This window comes from Salmo salar, unplaced genomic scaffold (genome assembly GCF_905237065.1).
Source record: "Salmo salar unplaced genomic scaffold, Ssal_v3.1, whole genome shotgun sequence".
In the NCBI taxonomy this organism is placed as follows: Eukaryota; Metazoa; Chordata; class Actinopteri; order Salmoniformes; family Salmonidae; genus Salmo; species Salmo salar.
Window position 1 is genome coordinate 87940 of NW_025547502.1, and position 18917 is coordinate 106856.

Consider the following 18917-nt stretch of genomic DNA (forward strand, 5'->3'; position numbering starts at 1 on the left):
TTCAACATCTAGATGTGTCGGCCTACAGCGCGTTCCTGGTGTGGATGGAGGTGAATCCAGGCTGGAAGCAGGGGAAATGTTTCAAGAGGAGACTATTCCTAGATGAGTTGGGGAAAGCACCAACACCATCCTCTGCTGGATTGGTGAGAGATATACAAGGGCCAGAAGCAAGATCTACGACCAGCAGAGACAGAAGAGACAGGAGGAAGAGGGGCAATCTGTGTGCACCAAGAGATGTCAAAACCAGCATCACGTTCCATAAATGCAGTGCATATATTTGCAAGGCACATGCAACAACACCACGTATTGTCCAACATGTGCATGAGAACACACAACATGTAGCCACCATTGATTGACAGATTGTGAACATTTTAATGTTTTTGTAATTGTTAGTAATACTGTTATTGTTACTGTTGTTCTTTAATGTGTTCAGACATTCATTTTGTAATATGGTAAAGTTTTCATGTGTAGTTTTGGGCTGATGTCCTTTCTTTACTAATCAAATCAAACCGGTCAGTTTGGACCAGGAACACAACAGATGCTATTTTGTGACACTATTTAAACATTTAAAAATGGTTTCAAAACAAATGTCCTTGTTAAACTTTGACACAAAGTAGTCTGTGATAAATAGCACAATATGTTTCATCTGAGTATTTGTTATAGTCAGAATAATCCATACATTATGATTTATTTACTCAGAACGTGTTGTATGAACTCAGGTCAATGAGGCCTACAGGCCATAAATAGTAAATAGAAGATCAGAACTTGTAATGTTCACAAGAACTTCAGTTGATAAAAAGATCTAACACAACATTAGGTGATAATATATGTATTATTATGGATTTATAATCAGCTATAATGGGGCGGTCATTTTGGACCGGGAACACAGAATGAATTAACATGAAACCAACACAACAGGAGGTTGAATCTGTTCCTGACTCTGGATAGTGGGTTAAAAAGACCATCAATCTCCAATGATATTAAAGTACTATTCTGAACATTACTGATATACTGAGTGGCAAGTCAAGATATCTGCTGGTTTTATTGTTTGGTCAATAGCACCACCTGCTGGACAGGTTTAATGTTGCTGGACTGAGCAGTATGGGAGGATGAAAGATGACACATTTAGGGACGCTTTCCTGGACATCTACATTGAACATGCTTTTTAGTCCAGGACTAGGATTAATCTGTGTCTGGGAAACCAGACCATATACTTTAGTAGAAAGTAAGTGATTCCAGCTTGTAGTGGGCTGACTAGTCCTGAATTGTCCTTTTGTTCCTGGACCATTTTCCATGCAGCTCCAGGTGACAGAGAACACATCAATTAGGGCCGAGCCTACAAGCTGATCAATGATACTGAGGAGAATTACATAGAGACAGAGAACCAACTGAGAAAACATATCAATGGTTCTGAATGACAACCAATATACATCAACACCATACATCATAATTCATAGAAATGTACAAGATTAAAACATTGCAATTACAAAAATATGAATACATTGAATGTTTATTTTAATTCAGAACATCTGAAGATCAAATCAGTTAAATCATTGTAGATAAAACAGAGTAGAATGAATCATCACATCTGGGGACCATCACCAGCAGCATGACTAGTATCTATGTGGACCCTACTACAGTTTAACCAGCTCAGCTATAGACTACACCAGCATGACTAGTATCTATGTGGACCCTACTACAGTTTAACCAGCTCAGCTATAGACTACACCAGCATGACTAGTATCTATGTGGACCCTACTACAGTTTAACCAGCTCAGCTATAGACTACACCAGCATGACTAGTATCTATGTGGACCCTACTACAGTTTAACCAGCTCAGCTATAGACTACACCAGCATGACTAGTATCTATGTGGACCCTACTACAGTTTAACCAGCTCAGCTATAGACTACAGCAGCATGACTAGTATCTATGTGGACCCTACTACAGTTTAACCAGCTCAGCTATAGACTACACCAGCATGACTAGTATCTATGTGGACCCTACTACAGTTTAACCAGCTCAGCTATAGACTACACCAGCATGACTAGTATCTATGTGGACCCTACTACAGTTTAACCAGCTCAGCTATAGACTACACCAGCATGACTAGTGTCTATGTGGACCCTACTACAGTTTAACCAGCTCAGCTATAGACTACACCAGCATGACTAGTATCTATGTGGACCCTACTACAGTTTAACCAGCTCAGCTATAGACTACACCAGCATGACTAGTATCTATGTGGACCCTACTACAGTTTAACCAGCTCAGCTATAGACTACACCAGCATGACTAGTATTTATGTGGACCCTACTACAGTTTAACCAGCTCAGCTATAGACTACACCAGCATGACTAGTATCTATGTGGACCCTACTACAGTTTAACCAGCTCAGCTATAGACTACACCAGCATGACTAGTATCTATGTGGACCCTACTACAGTTTAACCAGCTCAGCTATAGACTACACCAGCATGACTAGTATCTATGTGGACCCTACTACAGTTTAACCAGCTCAGCTATAGACTACACCAGCATGACTAGTATCTATGTGGACCCTACTACAGTTTAACCAGCTCAGCTATAGACTACACCAGCATGACTAGTATCTATGTGGACCCTACTACAGTTTAACCAGCTCAGCTATAGACTACACCAGCAGCATGACTAGTATCTATGTGGACCCTACTACAGTTTAACCAGCTCAGCTATAGACTAGACCAGCATGACTAGTATCTATGTGGACCCTACTACAGTTTAACCAGCTCAGCTATAGACTACACCAGCATGACTAGTATCTATGTGGACCCTACTACAGTTTAACCAGCTCAGCTATAGACTACAGCAGCATGACTAGTATCTATGTGGACCCTACTACAGTTTAACCAGCTCAGCTATAGACTACAGCAGCATGACTAGTATCTATGTGGACCCTACTACAGTTTAACCAGCTCAGCTATAGACTACACCAGCATGACTAGTATCTATGTGGACCCTACTACAGTTTAACCAGCTCAGCTATAGACTACACCAGCATGACTAGTATCTATGTGGACCCTACTACAGTTTAACCAGCTCAGCTATAGACTACACCAGCATGACTAGTATCTATGTGGACCCTACTACAGTTTAACCAGCTCAGCTATAGACTACACCAGCATGACTAGTATCTATGTGGACCCTACTACAGTTTAACCAGCTCAGCTATAGACTACACCAGCATGACTAGTATCTATGTGGACCCTACTACAGTTTAACCAGCTCAGCTATAGACTACACCAGCATGACTAGTATCTATGTGGACCCTACTACAGTTTAACCAGCTCAGCTATAGACTACACCAGCAGCATGACTAGTATCTATGTGGACCCTACTACAGTTTAACCAGCTCAGCTATAGACTAGACCAGCATGACTAGTATCTATGTGGACCCTACTACAGTTTAACCAGCTCAGCTATAGACTACACCAGCATGACTAGTATCTATGTGGACCCTACTACAGTTTAACCAGCTCAGCTATAGACTACACCAGCATGACTAGTATCTATGTGGACCCTACTACAGTTTAACCAGCTCAGCTATAGACTACACCAGCATGACTAGTATCTATGTGGACCCTACTACAGTTTAACCAGCTCATCTATAGACTACACCAGCATGACTAGTATCTATGTGGACCCTACTACAGTTTAACCAGCTCAGCTATAGACTATACCAGCATAACTAGTATCTATGTGGACCCTACTACAGTTTAACCAGCTCAGCTATAGACTACACCAGCATGACTAGTATCTATGTGGACCCTACTACAGTTTAACCAGCTCAGCTATAGACTACACCAGCATGACTAGTATCTATGTGGACCCTACTACAGTTTAACCAGCTCAGCTATAGACTACACCAGCATGACTAGTATCTATGTGGACCCTACTACAGTTTAACCAGCTCAGCTATAGACTACACCAGCATGACTAGTATCTATGTGGACCCTACTACAGTTAAACCAGCTCAGCTATAGTCTACACCAGCATGACTAGTATCTATGTGGACCCAACTACAGTTTAACCAGCTTAGCAGTACTATAAAAGAGACTAAACCCAGGATAGAGGGGCTGAGTGAATGTGGTCTGGACTCTGTGGAGGAGGGTCATTGTGTCAGAGACACTGTAGAAGGACAGAGTACCTGCCTTGTGATCCAGGTACACTCCTACTCTGGAGGACTGAGGGCCTGATACTTTAGTCTTAACATTAGTGTGTCTGAACCAATAACCATCACTATAGCACAGTAAACTCCAGGACTTGTTATTGTTTCCAAATCCACCATCTGACCCTGTTCTGCTGATGTCTTTATATGAGACTGCTGTATCAACCCTGTCACCACTCCACTCCACCTCCCAGTAACAGCATCCAGACAGACCCTCTCTACACAGAACCTGGGAGTAGTTGGTGAATCTGTCTGGATGGTCAGGATATGGTTGGACTTGGCATTTATTGGTCACCTTTCTGTTCCCTTTAGACAGAGAGAGGAGTGTGTCTGCTGTGTTTGGGTCCAGTCTGAGCTGACAGGAATCTGGGAGAAGAGCAGAGACCAATGAGGGGAGTCAGAACAATAAGTTAAGTCAGATACTGTATCTACCCTGTCTTTGATTAGAGCACAGCAGAGATCAAATCAGAGAAATATGAGGAGTCAGATAGATACCCAGTCTTTGATTAGATCTACTATTGCTATATATTTCTAGAGGGATTGTTAGGAGTGTCAGTAAGAGACTCACATTGTAAAAACTGTTCTCTGGTCTTGGGCTCTGGAGGCAGTACAACATCCACTATATTCACTACAGACACACAAACACATTGACAGAGAGAGGGAATGTTATCATCATACCATATTCCACATGTATATGACTAGTAGGGAACTTTCAATGGTCTAAAGTTGATGTTCTTATTGTTTTCAACACACCTGTAGTGGAGATCTTGGTCCATTCTCCTTTAAGGAAGTCTTCTAGTTTCTCTCTCAGTTCAGACACAGTCTTACTCACATCTCCAAAGTACTGAAGAGGACGGACAACGATGCTGGGTAAGTCTGAAGATACACTGATACTGGAGAGAGACTGATAACTCTGGAGAGAGAGAGACGAGAGAGAGAGAGAGAGAGAGAGAGAGAGAGAGAGAGAGAGAGAGAGAGAGAGAGAGAGAGAGAGAGGGGGACAGAGAGAGAGGGACACAGAGGGACAAAGAGAGAGAGTGACAAAGAGAGAGAGATGGGGACAGAGAGAGGGACAGAGAGGGAGAGAGGGACAGAGAGGGAGAGAGGGACAGAGAGGGAGAGACACAGAGAGAGAGGGGGGGGACACAAAGAGAGAGGGGGGGACACAAAGAGAGAGAGGGGGACACAGAGAGAGGGGGACACGGAGAGAGAGGGGGACACAGAGAGAGAGGGGGACACGGAGAGAGAGGGGGACACGGAGAGAGAGGGGGACACGGAGAGAGAGGGGGACACGGAGAGAGAGGGGGACACAGAGAGAGAGGGGGACACAGAGAGAGAGGGGGACACAGAGAGAGAGGGACACGGAGAGAGAGGGGGACACGGAGAGAGAGGGGGACACAGAGAGAGAGGGGGACACAGAGAGAGAGGGGGACACAGAGAGAGAGGGGGACACAGAGAGAGAGGGGGACACGGAGAGAGAGGGGGACACAGAGAGAGAGGGGGACACAGAGAGAGAGGGGGACACGGAGAGAGAGGGGGACACAGAGAGAGGGGGACACAGAGAGAGAGGGGGACACAGAGAGAGAGGGGGACACGGAGAGAGAGGGGGACACGGAGAGAGAGGGGGACACAGAGAGAGAGGGGGACACAGAGAGAGAGGGGGACACAGAGAGAGAGGGGGACACGGAGAGAGAGAGGGACACGGAGAGAGAGGGGGACACAGAGAGAGAGGGGGACACGGAGAGAGAGGGGGACACGGAGAGAGAGGGGGGACACGGAGAGAGAGGGGGACACAGAGACAGAGGGGGACAGAGAGAGAGGGGGACACGGAGAGAGAGGGGGACACAGAGAGAGAGGGGGACACAGAGAGAGAGGGGGACACAGAGAGAGAGGGGGACACAGAGAGAGAGGGGGACACAGAGACAGAGGGGGACACAGAGACAGAGGGGGACACAGAGACAGAGGGGGACACAGAGACAGAGGGGGACACAGAGACAGAGGGGGACACAGAGAGAGAGAGGGACACAGAGAGAGAGAGGGACACAGAGAGAGAGAGGGACACAGACGGACACAGAGAGAGAGGGACAAAGAGGGACAAAGAGAGAGAGGGACAAAGAGAGAGAGGGACAAAGAGAGAGAGGGACAAAGAGAGAGAGGGACAAAGAGAGACAATGAGAGAGGGACAAAGAGAGAGAGGGACAAAGAGGGACAATGAGAGAGGGACAAAGAGGGACAAAGAGGGACAATGAGAGAGGGACAAAGAGGGAGAGGGACAGAGAGAGGGAGAGAGATGGGGACAGAGATAGGGAGAGAGATGGGGACAGAGAGAGGGAGAGAGATGGGGACAGAGAGAGGGAGAGAGATGGGGACAGAGAGAGGGAGAGAGAGAGAGGGGGGCACAGAGAGAGAGGGGGACACAGAGAGACAGGGGGACACAGAGAGAGAGGGGGACACAGAGACAAGGACACAAAGAGAGGTGACAGAGACAGGTACACAGAGAGAGAGGGACAGAGAGAGGGACAAAGACGGACAAACAAAGAGAGGGACAAAGATGGACAAAGAGAGAGAGGGACAAAGAGGGACAAAGAGAGAGAGGGACAAAGAGGGACAAAGAGAGACAAAGAATGAGAGGGACAAAGAGGGACAAAGAGAGAGAGGGACAAAGAGGGACAAAGAGAGAGAGGGACAAAGAGAGAGAGGGACAAAGAGGGACAAAGAGAGATAGGGACAAAAAAGGACAAAGAGAGAGAGAGGGAGAGACAGAGAGGGACAGAGACAGAGCGGGACAGAGACAGAGCGGGACAGAGAGAGAGGGAAAAAGAGGGACAAAGAGAGAGAGGGACAAAGAGAGGGAGGGACAATGAGGGACAGAGAGAGAGAGAGAGACACACAGAGAGAGGGACACAGAGAGAGGGACACAGAGAGAGGGACACAGGGAGACACAGAGAGAGGGACAAAGAGGGACAAAGAGAGGGACAAATAGGGACAGAGAGGGAGGGGGACAGAGAGAGAGAGGGGGACAGAGAGAGAGAGGGGGACAGAGAGAGAGAGGGGGACACAGAGAGAGGGGGGACACAGAGAGAGGGGGGGACACAGAGAGAGGGGGACACGGAGAGAGAGGGGGACACGGAGAGAGAGGGGGACACGGAGAGAGAGGGGGACACGGAGAGAGAGGGGGACACGGAGAGAGAGGGGGACACGGAGAGAGAGGGGGACACGGAGAGAGAGGGGGACACGGAGAGAGAGGGGGACACGGAGAGAGAGGGGGACACAGAGAGAGAGGGGGACACAGAGAGAGAGGGGGACACGGAGAGAGAGAGGGACACGGAGAGAGAGGGGGACACGGAGAGAGAGGGGGACACGGAGAGAGAGGGGGACACAGAGACAGAGGGGGACAGAGAGAGAGGGGGACACGGAGAGAGGGGGACACGGAGAGAGAGGGGGACACGGAGAGAGAGGGGGACACGGAGAGAGAGGGGGACACGGAGAGAGAGGGGGACACGGAGAGAGAGGGGGACACGGAGAGAGAGGGGGACACGGAGAGAGAGGGGGACACGGAGAGAGAGGGGGACACAGAGAGAGAGAGAGAGACACACAGAGAGAGGGACACAGAGAGAGGGACACAGAGAGAGGGACACAGAGAGAGGGACACAGGGAGACACAGAGAGAGGGACAAAGAGGGACAAAGAGAGGGACAAATAGGGACAGAGAGGGAGAGGGACAGAGAGAGAGAGGGGGACAGAGAGAGAGAGGGGGACAGAGAGAGAGAGGGGGACAGAGAGAGAGGGGGACAAGGAGAGAGGGGGGGACACAGAGAGAGGGGGGGACACAGAGAGAGGGGGGGACACAGAGAGAGGGGGGACACAGAGAGAGAGGGGGACACAGAGAGAGAGGGGGACACGGAGAGAGAGGGGGACACGGAGAGAGAGGGGGACACGGAGAGAGAGGGGGACACAGAGAGAGAGGGGGACACAGAGAGAGAGGGGGACACAGAGAGAGAGGGGGACACGGAGAGAGAGGGGGACACGGAGAGAGAGGGGGACACGGAGAGAGAGGGGGACACAGAGACAGAGGGGGACAGAGAGAGAGGGGGACACAGAGAGAGGGGGACACAGAGAGAGAGGGGGACACGGAGAGAGGGGGGACACGGAGAGAGAGGGGGACACGGAGAGAGAGGGGGACACAGAGAGAGAGGGGGACACGGAGAGAGAGGGGGACACAGAGACAGAGGGGGACAGAGAGAGAGGGGGACACGGAGAGAGAGGGGGACACGGAGAGAGAGGGGGACACGGAGAGAGAGGGGGACACGGAGAGGGGGGACACGGAGAGAGAGGGGGACACGGAGAGAGAGGGGGACACAGAGACAGAGGGGGACAGAGAGAGAGGGGGACACGGAGAGAGAGGGGGACACAGAGAGAGAGAGGGGGACACAGAGAGAGAGACAGAGAGAGAGGGGGACACGGAGAGAGAGGGGGACACAGAGAGAGAGGGGGACACGGAGAGAGAGGGGGACACGGAGAGAGAGGGGGACACGGAGAGAGAGGGGGACACGGAGAGAGAGGGGGACACAGAGAGAGAGGGGGACACGGAGAGAGAGGGGGACACGGAGAGAGAGGGGGACACAGAGAGAGAGAGGGACACAGAGAGAGAGAGGGACACAGAAAGAGAGGGACACAAAGAGACACAGAGAGAGAGGGACACAGACGGACACAGAGAGAGAGGGACACAGAGAGAGAGGGGGACACAGAGACAGAGGGGGACACAGAGACAGAGGGGGACACAGAGACAGAGGGGGACACAGAGACAGAGGGGGACACAGAGACAGAGGGGGACACAGAGACAGAGGGGGACACAGAGAGAGAGAGGGACACAGAGAGAGAGAGGGACACAGAGAGAGAGAGGGACACAGACGGACACAGAGAGAGAGGGACAAAGAGGGACAAAGAGAGAGAGGGACAAAGAGAGAGAGGGACAAAGAGAGAGAGGGACAAAGAGAGACAATGAGAGAGGGACAAAGAGAGAGAGGGACAAAGAGAGAGAGGGACAAAGAGAGACAATGAGAGAGGGACAAAGAGAGAGAGGGACAAAGAGAGAGAGGGACAAAGAGAGAGAGGGACAAAGAGAGAGAGGGACAAAGAGAGACAATGAGAGAGGGACAAAGAGAGAGAGGGACAAAGAGGGACAATGAGAGAGGGACAAAGAGGGACAAAGAGGGACAATGAGAGAGGGACAAAGAGGGAGAGGGACAGAGAGAGGGAGAGAGATGGGGACAGAGATAGGGAGAGAGATGGGGACAGAGAGAGGGAGAGAGATGGGGACAGAGAGAGGGAGAGAGATGGGGACAGAGAGAGGGAGAGAGAGAGAGGGGGGCACAGAGAGAGAGGGGGACAAAGAGAGACAGGGGTACACAGAGACAAGGACACAAAGAGAGGTGACAGAGACAGGTACACAGAGAGAGAGGGACAGAGAGAGGGACAAAGACAGACAAACAAAGAGAGGGACAAAGATGGACAAAGAGAGAGAGGGACAAAGAGGGACAAAGAGAGACAAAGAATGAGAGGGACAAAGAGGGACAAAGAGAGAGAGGGACAAAGAGGGACAAAGAGAGATAGGGACAAAAAAGGACAAAGAGAGAGAGAGGGAGAGACAGAGAGGGACAGAGACAGAGCGGGACAGAGACAGAGCGGGACAGAGAGAGAGGGAAAAAGAGGGACAAAGAGAGAGAGGGACAATGAGGGACAGAGAGAGAGAGAGAGAGACACACACAGAGAGAGGGACACAGAGAGAGGGACACAGAGAGAGGGACACAGGGAGACACAGAGAGAGGGACAAAGAGGGACAAAGAGAGGGACAAATAGGGACAGAGAGGGAGAGGGACAGAGAGAGAGAGGGGGACAGAGAGAGAGGGGGGGACACAGAGAGAGGGGGGGACACAGAGAGAGGGGGGGGGACACAGAGAGAGGGGGGGACACAGAGAGAGGGGGGGGACACAGAGAGAGGGGGGACACAGAGAGAGGGGGACACAGAGAGAGGGGGGGACACAGAGAGAGGGGGGACACAGAGAGAGGGGGGACACAGAGAGAGGGGGGGACACAGAGAGAGGGAGGGACACAGAGAGAGGGAGGGACACAGAGAGAGGGACAAAGAGGGACAGAGAGAGAGCGAGGGGGACACAGAGAGAGAGAGGGGGACACAGAGAGAGAGGGGGGGACACAGAGAGAGAGAGAGAGAGGGACAGAGAGAGAGAGGGACAAAGAGGGACAGAGACAGAGCGAGGGACACAGACAGAGCGAGGGACACAGACAGAGAGAGGGACACAGACAGAGAGAGGGACACAGACAGAGAGAGGGACACAGACAGAGAGAGGGACACAGACAGAGAGAGGGACACAGACAGAGAGAGGGACACAGACAGAGAGAGGGACACAGACAGAGAGAGGGACACAGACAGAGAGAGGGACACAGACAGAGAGAGGGACACAGACAGAGAGAGAGAGGGACAGAGAGAGAGACAGGACAACATAATGATTGAGATGAATAGTTTCACATTAAGTTAGTATCATATCACATGTAACAAGGCAGTTTAGTTACCTGGAGGAAATGGATGTGATCCTCTTTGTGTGAGAGCTGTTCCAGCTCAGTGCTTCTCTTCCTCAGCTCAGCTATCTCCTGCTTCAGTTGCTCCAGGAGTCCTTCAGCTTGACTCACTTGAGCCTTCTCTTGGGTTCTGATCAGCTCCTTCACCTCAGAGCTCCTTCTCTCAATGGAGCGGATCAGCTCAGTAAAGATCTGATCACTGTCCTCCACTGCTGCCTGTGCAGAGCGCTGTTAAGAGACAGAGACAGAGAGAGGGAAACAGAGAGACAGAGACAGTAGGTAGTTACCATTTTAGAAAATCATGGGACATTGTCTTTGGTTGCATGCTATTTTATGTCAATCATATTGCTCCTTGTAGCCTATAACTGATGCTACGTGGTCTTATGCTGCCATCTATTGGAAATATTTACCAATTAAAAGTTATTAATTCACGTAAAGACATTGGTGAGGCAGCTGAGAAATAAAGTGTATTTAATTAGAGAGATCAGTCTCAAACCTGCCCCACCTGTCCCACGCCAATTGCTGGACTTTCACATAGAGGTTACTATGTCACCCAGTTCAAACCACATTTAACATATAAAACAAATGAGTCTTGTTTATCAAGTGTTCTGCCTTGCAATAATAAATATAATAAAATAACTAATAAAAAACAAATGCTTACATAGGTTTTATTTAAAAAATAACAAATGTTATTTAGTACTAAAACGGTATTTACTAACATAATATTATTACTAAAATAGTTGTAGGCTACCCTACCCTAGAATTAGGGTTCAGGCTAAAATAGGTTATACGTAGGGTTCGAGTTTCTGTACAGCACTTTGTGACATCTGCTGATGTAAAAAGGGCTTCATAAATACATTTGATTGATTGTTAGGTTCAGGGTATTTAAAGAGAAAAACTGTATGGGTTTATATCTCTCTTGCTCCTCCCTGTGGTCTTCTGTGGGTACTACATACCTCATTCACCACACTTGATAGACTCATAATCTGAGGTAGCAACTGAGTCAGAGCTACAAATCAATGAGCTCCACCTATCCATTTGGTTTACAACTCAGTGAACCTGCGCAGCAATCTCTCTATTTGATGTCTACGAACCAACAGATTTCAACGATTATCATATTACCCAGCAGCCATTTAGAAACAACAAATCTGTTTAAATCGGACACATCTTGAAAAAGAGGACAGGGACATACGTTTTGTTTAGGTTTTAAACCTTTTTCTGAAATACAATATGTTTAAACATGTTTAACGTTTGATGTCTTTGCACCAACCATCTGTTCTACTCACTAACACTGTAGGTCACTACAACATGTAACCAGGTGAACAGTGAGCTTCCTCACCAAGTAGCTGTAACCTAGTTAACAATAAGTTACCTGAGGTAAACCTACAAGGTTAACGTGGGCTGGAAGAGAATTACTTCAAAACCACAGCAAACAGCTGGGACATATGCTAATATTATATCACTGGGCTCCTTGGCGGATAGTTTCATCAGAAAATATTTGTAAAAAATGTCCACACTATCTGTGCTAACAAACCCTGTGTGCCACCCCTCCCCTGTTTAACCTTGAATTTAGTTCAGAAAACCACTTGGAAATGGACCAAAACGAACCAACTCTTTACGGATCTGTTCGTCCGTAATAAACGGAGGCAGATTAGACACCACTACTCTTGTTGAAATCAGCACCAACACACCCCTCACATAAATCATACTGGTAACTAGCCGGGCAACAAGACTCACCTTTTACATTACCACAACAACCACCTTGTTCATTCTGGATACAGAGTGTATATGTTCCTCTCCCACCTGTTCACCGACCATGATCAATAATTCCTCCACACCATTCTCCAGAACACACCTGAAGAGACAGCGTTTCTTCTCCACTCGGTTGAAGACATCACACCTCCCAAACAAACTACCCTACTCCCCCCTCAACTCTAACCGATAAACAGTGGAAACTAGTAAATAAACCCTTAACAACTACAAAATACATTTGGAAAATACGCAAAAAGAATAGTAGCCCTCAGGAACCACAAAACCCTCACACAACACCTTCTTCTTCTATGATATAATGGCTTTCCAACTGTCCAACCAAAACCACAGCCTTGTCTACTAGTATATTCCCAACAGTCATCTAGAACAGTAGCAGTGGCATGCTCAACCTCACAGCCTTGCAACCCAATAAGATAATGATAATTTATTATGCCGTATACCCAAAGGTATCTCACCTGCCTCCACTAGTAAGACACAAACAGATGTAGATTTAAATACACCAATACATATCCTAAAGCTATATACTGGATTCTGTCCAGCTTAAGTCTTTGCTGCTGTTCTATAAACTATACACCCGTAATCAATTGTCATCCTGATCAGAGCTCTATAAATATCCATCAACGATTGTCTGTCAGCACCCCATTCATAACCAGAGACCCACAAAACCAACTACCACGAAAGTGATGGAATGAGAGAGAAAGAGAGAGACATCTTTACAACACTGTACATAGACATAATATAACGTTTCTTCTTCTTTGGAGTTTAACGGCGGTTGGCATCCAATATGTTGTGTTACTGCCCCCAACTGGACTATAATATAAATCTATTTTACTTTGTGATACAAAATGGGAAAAGGGGAAATTATGATAATACTTACTAACACCATTCCAACTAACCCTACACTCATTAAAAACCCACTACCCCATTCCACTACTTTGACCCTATCTGCTCCTGCACCATGTCAACTAACCCTACGCTCATTAAAAACCCACTACCCCATTCCACTACTTTGACCCGATCTGCTCCTGCACCAGGCCAACTAACCCTACACTCATTAAAAACCCACTACCCCATTCCACTACTTTGACCCTATCTGCTCCTGCACCATGCCAACGACCTGGGAGGAAGGAACACCACCACTCAACACACCCTGGAACTCTTCTGAAGTCAAATCTCGTTTGACCAAATACTTCTCTGCAGCTGCCACCACAACATCTGTTGTCTGTGATTTACGTTCCATTTCTGTGGTACAGTTGATAACCATTGCTTTGAACTCTAAGAAGCCAACCTTACTGAATCATATATCACTCGTTGGCCAATTCCTCTGTGCTGGCACAGATCTACTACTCACAGGGATCCTCTCAGGATCCCTCAGCCTTGACCCATCCTCCTCTCCTTTCTTCACTACTCTGACTCTAGACACCTACACCTGCCTCTCTCTCACCAGACACCTCTGATCCCCAGCAACATGGGCATCCCTACAGTTGACACAACTTTATCCACTGAAACTACACAATCCTCTATCCCATGACCTCCTGCACACTTCCCACATCCTGGAATCTCCCTCCTACAAACTGCTGCAACATGACCATAAACGTTGCACCTGAAACAGCTCAGTGGATTCAACACAAAGACTCTAACAGGATAACTGATATATCCCAACATGACTTTGTCGGGTAAAGACTCAAACGCTGACAGTGACTCCTCTGTTTCACCACACTCACCACAGGGTCTGCTTCACACCAAACGGTGGGCATCACAAACACCAAGAGCCTTCAACTTCAATTGCTCCACCTCCACACTAACATTACCCAAGAAATCACTCCTTTCAATGGTGCCCTGTTCCTAAGAGCAAAACAAGAAACAGATCTTGACCCAAGTTGCGTGACACGGAGCGACCACTCTCTCTGGTCAGAAGAAACACAAACAAATATCAAAAGTCCCACCCACCGTGAAACCACAAAAAAACTCTGTTTTCCAATTGAATTATAACATTTGAAATGTCTCTATTCCTTTGAAACTTTTGTGAGTGTAATGTTCACTGTTCATTTCTGTTCATATGTAAACATATGTTTCCCATGCCAATAAAGCCCTTTGAATTGTATTGAGAGAGAGAGAGAGATCCATGTTAATGTATAGGGGACATGAGTCAGTCATGGTTAGTCATGGTTATGTGATGAGGTAGCCCCGCCTGCGACTTCTAAATCAGTGTCGGCCCAATAGGGAATGTCCTCTTGGTGTAATGGTCAGGATGTTGGTTTATCCCACGGTAGACCTGGGTTCATATCCCATCAGTTACATTAAGCAGTCTATTCTCTTAAAGGGGTCAAGACAGCCTGTTCTCAACGGTGGGGTCAGTGGGATTGGAGAGGGGCCCCTCTACCTCTCTCTGACTGGAGGAGAGAAGTGAAATGGTGTGTCTCCTCTGGTCAACAATACTCACCTTGAAAGACTCCACAGCCTGTTGGAGCTCCTTCAGCTCCTTCTCTCTCTCCTGGAATCTCTGCTGGACCTTCTGCTGACTCATCCCCAGCTGCCTCTGTGGAGAATCACTCGTCAATGACCTATCAAGCTTTATTTGTCCAGTAGATCAATAGTATAGTAATGTGATATAGGACCCATAGAGAGGAAGGTCTACAATCCTGAGGAAGTCCTTTTACAATATGATATTATGTTGCAATGTGAATGATTATAGTTTTTATGGTAGGCCTACATGTATCAAGGGGTTGAGACTGAACTTTGGACTCATTAAAGGCCAGTCAGAATGATAATAGTGTTTGACATTAGAAAATGGTGATACATTTGGAGAATCTGGGTTAACATATCTATATACTCAAGGTTTGTGTTCATATTTGTGGATCCATTTCATTTGAATGATCTCATATTCAAACAGCCTTAGTTCCTACTGTATCTTTAATTCTTTGTCAGACAGTCACAAACAAGTTGTTCTGGTCTTACCTGTTTCTCAGTCCTCTCTGCTGCAGCTGATACTGTATCATGGCCTTTATGTTCATCCATTGTACACAGATAACAGATACACTGCTGATCGGTACGACAGTAAACCTCCAGCAGTTTGTCATGATGAGAGCAGATCTTCTCCTGTAGTTGTGCGGTGGCTTTGACCAGCTTGTGCTTCTTGAAAGCAGGAGATTCGTAGTGAGGTTGGAGGTGAGTCTCACAGTAAGAGGCCAGACACGCCAGACAGGACATGAGGGCTTTCTGCTTTCTGGTCCCAGTACAGACATCACACGCCACATCTCCAGGTCCAGCATAGCATAGAGCAGGAGGGGGAGCAGCCTGGAGTCCTGTCTTCTTCAGTTTCTCCACCATATCAGCCAACATGTTATTTTTCCTCAGATTAGGCCTTGGAGTGAAGGTCTCTCTGCACTGAGGACAGCTATAGACCCCTTTCAGAACATCCTGATCCCAGCAGCCCTCAATACAGATTCTACAGTAATTGTGTCCACAGGCAGTAGTGACCGGCTCCTTCAGTAGATCCAGACAGACAGAACAACAGAACTGGTCCTGGTCCTGCAGAACTCCCTGCTGAGCCATTTGGACAGTTGTTCACTCTCACACAGACAGACAACACAGAGACTCAGATCAGTTTCGTTTCCTCAGAAAATAGTTTGCGAAGGGGAGGGACTTCCTGGTTCTGCCAGAGGGGTGGGGTTAGAGGAAGGGAGTGAGAGAGGGAGGGGTTAGAGGGAGGAGAGAGAGAACTGCATGCAACATCGAGAAGGAGACTAATATTTTAGTTCCTAGGTTAGGGCCCTTAATATGGAATAAATCTAACAAATGTGAGTTGTTAGAATATATAAAGGTTAACAGTTTCTATGAAGTACATATTATAATTATTGATTTGATAGTGATACAATGTTCTGTAGTTGAAATGAATACTGTATGTATTGACTGATCATTGAGAATGAGGTAATACTTTACATTACAGTGTGGTTATTACTGTCATAGTAAACAACATCTGCCTGCCTGCCTGCCTGCCTATTGCAACAGCTGTAGACTCAGCCAAATTCTCTGCTGTGGTTGTTGTTGCTATAAGTGTTCAGGTACAAAGTGATTGACCTCACTGTGACCCATATACAGAGTTCATCCACTCTGATAGAACTCCATCTAGGAACAGAACTCACCAGGCTGATAGAACTCCATCTAGGAACAGAACTCACCAGGCTGATAGAACTCCATCTAGGAACAGAACTCACCAGGCTGATAGAACTCCATCTAGGAACAGAACTCACCAGGCTGATAGAACTCCATCTAGGAACAGAACTCACCAGGCTGATAGAACTCCATCTAGGAACAGAACTCACCAGGCTGATAGAACTCCATCTAGGAACAGAACTCACCAGGCTGATAGAACTCCATCTAGGAACAGAACTCACCAGGCTGATAGAACTCCATCTAGGAACAGAACTCACCAGGCTGATAGAACTCCATCTAGGAACAGAACTCAACAGGCTGATAGAACTCCATCTAGGAACAGAACTCACCAGGCTGATAGAACTCCATCTAGGAACAGAACTCACCAGGCTGATAGAACTCCATCTAGCAACAGAACTCAACAGGCTGATAGAACTCCATCTAGGAACAGAACTCACCAGGCTGATAGAACTCCATCTAGCAACAGAACTCAACAGGCTGATAGAACTCCATCTAGGAACAGAACTCACCAGGCTGATAGAACTCCATCTAGCAACAGAACTCAACAGGCTGATAGAACTCCATCTAGGAACAGAACTCACCAGGCTGATAGAACTCCATCTAGCAACAGAACTCAACAGGCCACCCAGAGGAATACATTGAAAGTTTACAAATCACTTCATAGTTTATATCCCATATTGTTTGTAGCTCTGATTTCACTGTCTTAACACAACTCTTCCTGGTCTATAGAAATGGCCATCATGGGAAGGAGTGAATAGACTCTGTGAGACAACCATTACCTCTCTCCTCTTTCACATCCCTCTATCATCTCTCCATGGGGGAGTACAACCATTACCTCTCTCCTCTTTCACATCCCTCTATCATCTCTCCATGGGGGAGTACAACCATTACCTCTCTCCTCTTTCACATCCCTCTATCATCTCTCCATGGGGGAGTACAACCATTACCTCTCTCCTCTTTCACATCCCTCTATCATCTCTCCATGGGGGAGTACAACCATTACCTCTCTCCTCTTTCACATCCCTCTATCATCTCTCCATGGGGGAGTACAACCATTACCTCTCTCCTCTTTCACATCCCTCTATCATCTCTCCATGGGGGAGTACAACCATTACCTCTCTCCTCTTTCACATCCCTCTATCATCTCTCCATGGGGGAGTACAACCATTACCTCTCTCCTCTTTCACATCCCTCTATCATCTCTCCATGGGGACGTCCCAATAATCTCTCCTTCCTCCTGAAGTGTAGATTTCCTTCTCTACTCCTCACAAATGTAAAAGCATTGGATTGGTGTTGACATGGAGTAGAGGGAGTTTACATATACCAGTCATTTCCTTTAAAATACATGAAGGGAAGTGGGAGAGAGAGAATCAGATAAAGTTGTGGAGATAAAGGAATATGTGAGCAGAAACCCTCCAGGTACAGATACTGTATGTAGAACCATAGTAAAGCCCAGTATGGACTATCAATACAGATACTGTATGTAGAACCATAATAAAGCCCAGTATGGACTATCAATACAGATACTGTATGTAGAACCATAATAAAGCCCAGTATGGACTATCAATACAGATACTGTATGTAGAACCATAGTAAAGTCCAGTATGGACTATCAATACAGATACTGTATGTAGAACCATAGTAAAGACCAGTATGGACTATCAACACAGATACTGTATGAAGAACCATAGTAAAGACAAGTATGGACTATCAATACAGATACTGTATGTAGAACCATAGTAAAGACCAGTATTGACTATCAATACAGATACTGTATGTAGAACCATAGTAAAGCCCAGTATGGACTATCAATACAGATACTGTATGTAGAACCATAGTAAAGCCCAGTATGGACTATCAATACAGATACTGTATGTAGAACCATAGTAAAGTCCAGTATGGACTATCAATACAGATACTGTATGTAGAACCATAGTAAAGCCCAGTATGGACTATCAATACAGATACTGTATGTAGAACCATAGTAAAGCCCAGTATGGACTATCAATACAGATACTGTACGTAGAACCATAGTAAAGCCCAGTATGGACTATCAATACAGATACTGTATGTAGAACCATAGTAAAGACCAGTATGGACTATCAATACAGATACTGTATGTAGAACCATAGTAAAGACCAGTATGGACTATCTATACAGATACTGTA

At 46.9% G+C, this 18917-nt stretch overlaps 1 protein-coding gene and 1 long non-coding RNA gene across 2 annotated transcripts in view; one reads left to right on the top strand and one right to left on the bottom strand.

Annotated features, from left to right (window-relative positions):
- The window catches only part of LOC106561507 (uncharacterized), a 43784-nt gene that overhangs the window by 13474 nt on the left and 11393 nt on the right, over window positions 1-18917 (top strand). The window lies entirely within an intron of this gene.
- LOC123731935 (tripartite motif-containing protein 16) lies at window positions 3852-16223 on the bottom strand. Its single transcript, XM_045711306.1, has 6 exons — window positions 15532-16223; window positions 15017-15112; window positions 10798-11031; window positions 4961-5120; window positions 4776-4835; window positions 3852-4573 (listed from the first exon to the last, which is right to left on the bottom strand). The coding sequence occupies exons 1-6, from the start codon at window positions 16126-16128 to the stop codon at window positions 4059-4061; spliced, it is 1662 nt and encodes a 553-aa protein (XP_045567262.1). The 5' UTR covers window positions 16129-16223; the 3' UTR covers window positions 3852-4058.

Bases quoted from the DNA above. Each gene is read 5' to 3' on its own strand.
- LOC123731935 (XM_045711306.1), bottom strand. From the start codon at position 16,128: ATGGCTCAGCAGGGAGTTCTGCAGGACCAGGACCAGTTCTGTTGTTCT. The intron at 5,121-10,797 runs GTAACTAAACTG...CTCTCTCTCCAG, and splicing joins ATCACATCCATTTCCTCCAG to AGTTATCAGTCTCTCTCCAG. The intron at 4,574-4,775 runs GTGAGTCTCTTA...CTCTTCTCCCAG, and splicing joins CAGAGAACAGTTTTTACAAT to ATTCCTGTCAGCTCAGACTG.